The 6,668-nt window shown below is 47.6% G+C and overlaps 1 protein-coding gene across 1 annotated transcript in view; it reads left to right on the forward strand.

Annotated features, from left to right (window-relative positions):
• Nucleotides 1-5,700: 5,700 nt before the first annotated feature.
• The window catches only part of LOC110317172 (amiloride-sensitive amine oxidase [copper-containing]-like), a 5,234-nt gene continuing 4,266 nt past the window's right edge, over nucleotides 5,701-6,668 (forward strand). The window contains exon 1 of the mRNA XM_021191592.1: nucleotides 5,701-6,660. Within this exon, the coding sequence (XP_021047251.1) occupies nucleotides 5,701-6,660 (960 nt within the window). The remainder of the gene's footprint in view (nucleotides 6,661-6,668) is intronic.

A 6,668-nucleotide genomic window follows, 5' to 3' on the forward strand; every position in this document is an offset into this window, starting at 1 on the left:
GTCAGGGGGTAAGACAGGGCTTAGAGACAAGGTGCTCTGGGGTGCTGGCTTGGAGACAGAAATACCTAAGTGTTCCTCTTCTGCTGAGTTCCAGAGCCATGGGGTTGGCACAAAGGAGCTTGGCACTGGGCTGCATGGCCATCATGTTGGTTCTACGGGTGACCATGGCAGAGTACCCTAGCTTGATATTGAACAGCAAGGCCCAGGAGTTCGCAGATCTGAGCACCCAGGAGATGGAGGTTGTGCACAGCTTCCTGATGAGCAGGACAGAGCTGGAGCTGCAGCCCTCAGGCACACAGGCTTTAGACAAGTACCCTTTGTTCTTAATTGAGATGCTGCTGGCCAAGAAGTATGTCCTAGGATTTCTGGATAAGGAACAAGATGTGCTGTGCAAGAAGCCCAAGTTGTCAGATTCACCGTACCCAGGAGCACCCAATGTCATTGAGTTTGCTGGGCGGGGGGAGGGGATCTTACCAAATCCCATCTATGTGAGAGAACTCTTCCCCAGGCCAGAGAAACATCGATCCTGGGCATCCAGACCCATGTCCGAAGCAGAGCAAAGCCTTCTCTACCACAGAATCAAAGCAGCAACCAGGAGCCTGGGCCAGGAGACAAAACACAAGCTGACAGAACATACTTTACATCACAATTTTTATTGTGTCTGGGACTTTATCTTGTCCACTAGTGGCATGATGAAAATACACACCTCCAGCTAAGTTCACACCACTCCATACACCAGCATCTACAACCAGAACCACCCCTAGGGTCCCCCTGTGGTCTTTGAGGATTTCCTTCAGGATGATGAGAATATTGAAGACCAGGCACTAGACCAGTCCCTCCCTTCCCTCTTCTGGCCTGTCACTGCCCTCTAACTTGACCTGTCCCTGGTCCTAGGAGTATGGCTTGTGGGTGGAGGGTGAGTTCAGAGGTCATGAAAAATGAGTCAATCTTTTTTTTTCAATGGGGCTGAGGGTATCTGGAGAGATTTGTAGACAGATCTAAGAACGTCCCAGACATTAGTGTCCTCAGTAGGCCCATAGTCAGCACTTCCTTGCCCACCAAAGCATTTTATCTCTCCCATAGGATTTGGTGACGTGGACAACAGATGACTTGCACAAGCTTCCTTCTAACTTTGGCCTCACCTAGAAACTCCATAGGCTCCTTGCTCCAACCTTTCAACTTCTATATCACTCAAAAACACCCAGATGTATCAGACATATCAGACATACCAGACACATATATACCACAGATGTATCAGACACTGGATCCCTGAGCATAAGGTCTACCTCATGCCTCTTCCTTTCAACCTCAGTGGGACCTGCAAACCTGGGTCCATCCCCAATCCTGCCCAACAGCCACAGAGCCGCACTAGGGTAGACAGGAAACCATTCAGCTTCCACCATGTGCTCTGCTTTTTAGAGCTGTGGAAAGCATGGGCCGCATACTCAGATGGGTGGCTGTAGGGTGGGTTCATGTTTTTCTAGTGTACCTTAAAAGATCTCCATGTCCAGGGCAAAGGAAGCCAAATGAGGTACTGAATTTTTCACTGTCTGGAATGTCTGGGTCTCTCTCATGGAGGCTGTGGGTATATATTCCTGCCTAAATGATGGTGTGCCTTAGGAAGCTATATATACACAGCTGCTTATGCATATATGAGTGTGTGTATGTGTGTGTGTGTCTGTGTGTGTGTGTTACCACTCCAGCAGCATAATGTATAGCTTGACTGAAAGCCACCGCTCCCTTTTCCCTGACTTTTCCTAGCTGACAGATGGTATTGTGCATGCAGTAGGGATTCAGTGATTCTTGCTGAGTGGGAGCAGAGGCAGTCAGAGCACAGCTCAGAGGCCCATGGAATAGGGGGAGGCTGCAAGAAAGCCAGGAGAACAAAGGAACCAAAAGGTCACTCCAGTGCATTCTGATGGGACACGGGGCAGCACTGCCAGGAGGGGGATTGCAGGGAGCAGACATGTCTCTGATCAGCAGCTGGGAGGGTCACTGGCTGCTAAGCTCTCCCCTATCCTGTGACTCTCTTGCCATTGGAGCCCTCCCCCTGTTTCCCACTTACATCAGAGAAGAGGGTTCTAAACCCTCTTCCTCATCTTCTTCCTCCTCCTCAAAGAAAAATGACATTTGGAGATAAGAGATTCTAGAGGGAGATCAGCTGTGAAGGACATGGAGACACAGGAAAACACAATCCCTTCTGTAGGATTCGTACTGTCCAGAATGACTGCAACATATCAGTGGTTGGCAGAGATATAACTGCAGGGAGGGGGAACAGGGAGGGTGTAGGGATTTAAGGTCATTGGTCACTCCTCAGTACTGTGATAGCAGGGGCCTGTCATTACACATTTGTCAGGATTCTTTGGATGCATGGCAAGATGACCCTGGGCATACGTTCTGAGTTTGGTGTGCCGATAGAGTGTCTCTATGGGTCAGCAGTTGTCACTCATGGACCACACTGTTGGATGCTGATCGTGAGAAGACTCAGGGGAAGAGTCAAAGATGTGGAGTAGCTAGCTCCCTATTCCTCCTCTTCAAACTGCTATGATGCCAAAACTCCTCTAAAAATGAAGTCTATGGACACATCAGCATCCCTTCATAGGAGGGTGTGGGAGTCAGAAAGCCCATTTTCCTCTGGGAGTTTTAAGCAGCTCATGGTTGCTGAAGTCATTCCTCAGTTACCCGTGTCAGGTAAATAACCATCAAATGTGCTTGTGCAAGCAACCTCATTAGCTCAGTGAGCTACAAGAATAAACACATGAAACAAAGAGAGGGATTGATTGGAGAGAGAGAAAGCCATTTAGTTGGAGGTGATGCCAGTGGATAGGACAATGAAGGGCTGGTGAAGTTAGATGTTGTAGAGGTGTGAAATGGCGAAAGACTAAACACATTTTCAAAAACAAGAAATCCGAGCTGGCTGTGCTGGTGCGTGTTTCTAATCCCAACACTTGCGCAGCAAAGGCAGACATGTTTCTGTGAGTTCACAACTAGCTTGATCAATATAACAAGTTCCAAACGAGCCAGGGCTATATCGTGAGCCCTGTCTCAGACCAAAACATGAAGTCTAGATCTCCACAAGATTTACAGGGGTTCACTGGGATCCAACCTCCCTGAGGATAAGAGAAGGAGAAATTTTCTTCAGTAGTATATCTTCCATCAAGTCGCCCATAATCATATATGCATACTTGCTCTTGTGCTATTGTAAACAACTATAATAAAACTCATTTGGTCACAAAATTCATATACTTATAGACTCAAAAAGAATAAGGGTCTATCTAGAAAATGGGAAAGGATGAGCAGGAGTTAGAGAGGCAAGAAAATTTAAATGTTTTATTATCCACTAAACATATATTTATAACGTTAATATATATTGATTTAATATTTTTACTCAAAATAATTATATTTATGTGAATATAATGTGTTTGGACCAAACCTACTCCCCCACACCACTATTTTCCCTCTTCATGTGCTCTTTTCTTAATACCCATCCAGTCTACTTCTTTCTGCTTATGTGTGCATGAGTGTGAGATCGTCTACTAGAGCATGGGTAGCTATCAGGGCCCACATTCCTGAAGAAAACTGACTCTCCCCTAGCAGCCTTCAATTATCAGTAGTTCCTCGGAGAGCAGTGGGATGTTATAAGCCCTCCTCATCCATGCTAGGATTGGAGCTGGCTTGATTTTGTGAAAGTCTTGTCTGTCAGTAACAGCTAGTGTGAGTCAGGTGTGCAATGGCCCCATCGTGTCCAGCAAATACTATGTCTCTGAAGATATTGACTCCTTTAACTTGTATAATCTTTCTGCTCCCTCTTCTAAAATTGTCCCAAGCTTTGTAGAGAAGAGGTATAATATAGATGTCCCATGGTCTCTTTATCTCTACATGTTGACAGGTGTAAGTCTGTATTAAGTACCACCTACTGCAAAAAAGAAGAGAGATACATTAATTTATGGTATAAAAATACAAACTTAGGGAACTATGTCAAATATGTCAGCAGTAGTACTAGATTTTTTCCCCTAGGGGGGATTTAACCTAGTTAACAGTACTAGGCATGGTTTCCATCCCGAACAGTATAGTAAAACCAGCCAAGGTTATGTAAGAAAGCAGAGAGAGAGAGAGAGAGAGAGAGAGAGAGAGAGAGAGAGAGAGAGAGAGAGAGAGAGAGAGCCAGACAGTGGTGGCACATGCCTATAATCCCAGCACTTGGGAGGCAGAGACAGCAGGATTGCACAGAGAAACCCTGTCTCAAAAAAAAAAAAAAAAGAAAAGAAAAGAAAAGAGAGGGAGAGAGAGAACATAAAGATATGAAATACACTTTTAAATAAAGAATCCTGTCTAAAAATAGATAGTAAATCCATACTGAAGCTCATGTCCTCCCTGGTTCTGAGTTCATCCAGAAGCCTCTTGTCTCATCCACAAGGCACCAAGACAACAAAGAGAGGTCCTCTAGGTGAACCATCTCCATGAAGTCAAACAAGCATGATATTCCGTAGGTAGGCTAGGAGAATGCAAAGGAACCCCCAGGCCAGCCTTGACAGTGATCACCAGGGTCAACAGGCACAAGGACAGAAGAGCTGGGGCACACACACACACACACACACACACACACACACACACACACACGGGGCTGGTTCATGCTGGGTGAGCCCAGCAGCTCACAAGGGATGGGGCAGGTACTGTACACATCTCTCACTGTCACAGTCAGGAGATCTTGTTCTCTGAAGACTAAGTAACAACGTGCTGAGGGGCAGTGAGTGAGACATCCAGGACCAAGACAGGAAGTCCCTTGGTGAGGCAGAGTGTTAACCAACTCTGAAGGAAGACAGAGGACACAAGCAATATGAGGAAATCAAGTGGAAACACTTCTCTGATGAGAAGAAACCGCGGGAAAACCAGCGCTTCATGAGCACACAGGCTGTTCCTGGCACTTGTGAGAGGCACAAAATCTTACAGGAATGCTCAAATAGCCTTGATTACCCTGTCCTTGCTCCACGGCCTAGACTCAGTCCAGTCAGTCTGCAGTGTGCTGGGGCCCAGACTCTCATCAGGGTTCACTTGAAAGAGAGTAGACAGCATGCTGTGCATTCAGAAGGCCAGTGCTGTTCCACACATTCACACTTTATTGGCTTCTTTCTCTCCAGAGCCTTTAGGGGTGTGCATGCTGCTGCTACCATTTCCACTTCACAGGTAAACACAGAGAATTTCACAAGCCAGCCAAGCTCACACAGTAGTTCCGAGCCTTGTGACTTCCCAGGACTTTATCCCAGGCAGCTTGAGCCCAGAGCCTGCACTTTGAACATTCACACTAAATTGGTTGCATTCAAAAGGGAAGTTTGCTGTCAGCACAGCCCCCTGCCTTTCCAGAACAGAAGTGCTTCATAGCCAGTGAGGACCAAGGCTACGCTGCTGTGACTCATGGTGTTCCTGGCTGATAAATGCTCCCCCGCAGAGAAAACACTGAGAAAAAGAGAAACACATGGGCACTATCTAGATAAGAGAGAGTATAAGAGATTTGACAATAAGAAAGGAAACAACGCCATGCACAGAGAAGCCTAGACACCACTGAGTACAGCTCTGGCTTCGTCTGGATAAAGGAAGGAGTTCACCTAAGAACTGGGGGCTCTGGGGTGCTTGCTCAGAGACAGAAATACCCGAGAGCTCTCCTCTCCTCTCCTCTCCTCTCCTGTGCTGTGTTTCAGAGCCATGAGCCTGGTAGGAAGGACCTTGGCTCTGGGCTGGATGACTACCATCTTGGTGGTACAGATGTCAGTGGCAAAGCACTCCAGGTGGGCAGTGAAGAGCAAGCCCCGAGTGCTGTGGGACTTGAGTGGCGAGGAGCTGGAGGCTGTGCACAACTTCATGATGGACAGGAAGGAGCTGGAGCTGCAGCCATCCACGGTACTGACTTTGGCCAAGAACTCCGTGTTCCTCGTTGAGATGCTGATGCCCAAGAAGTATGAGGTGCTGGCTTTCCTAGATAAAGGGGGCGTGCTTCCTTTACGGGAAGCCCGTGTCCTGATCTACTTCGGTGCCCAGGAATACCCCAATGTCACCGAGTATGCTGTGGGGCCCGTTGAACAGCCCATGTACATGCGAAAACTGAACCGCAAGGGAGGCCAGGAGCTGTCATGGGCATCCAGACCCATGTCCAAAGTAGAGTCTGCCCTCCTCTTCCATGCCCTGAAGACAGCCACCAAGCCCTTACAACAGTTTTTCTTTGATACCACTGGCTTCACACTGCAGGACTGCAATGGTGGCTGCCTGACCTTTACCAATGTTGGCCCTCGTGCTATGACATTCGGAAAGCGCCATAGCTGGTTTCTTTTGCAACGCATTATTAATGACTACTTCCTGCAGCCTACAGGGCTAGAGATCCTTTTGGATCATGGGAACACAGACGTCCAGGACTGGAGAGTAGAACAAGTCTGGTATAATGGCAAGTTCTACAACAGCCCAGAGGAACTGGCTCAGAAATATGCTGATGGGGAAGTGGACATAGTGGTCCTCGAGGACCCACTGCCCAAGACTACAGAGCAGTTTCCACAGTTCTCCACCTACAAGCCCTATGCTGAATTCCTTATGCCCATCAACAAAGGTAGCCCTCAAGTGGTCCAGCTCTATCCTGAATTCCCCATGCCCATCAGCAAGAGTGGCCCTCAAAAGGCCCAGCC

The sequence above is a fragment of the Mus pahari genome, chromosome 2 (assembly GCF_900095145.1).
Source record: "Mus pahari chromosome 2, PAHARI_EIJ_v1.1, whole genome shotgun sequence".
Taxonomy (NCBI): domain Eukaryota; kingdom Metazoa; phylum Chordata; class Mammalia; order Rodentia; family Muridae; genus Mus; species Mus pahari.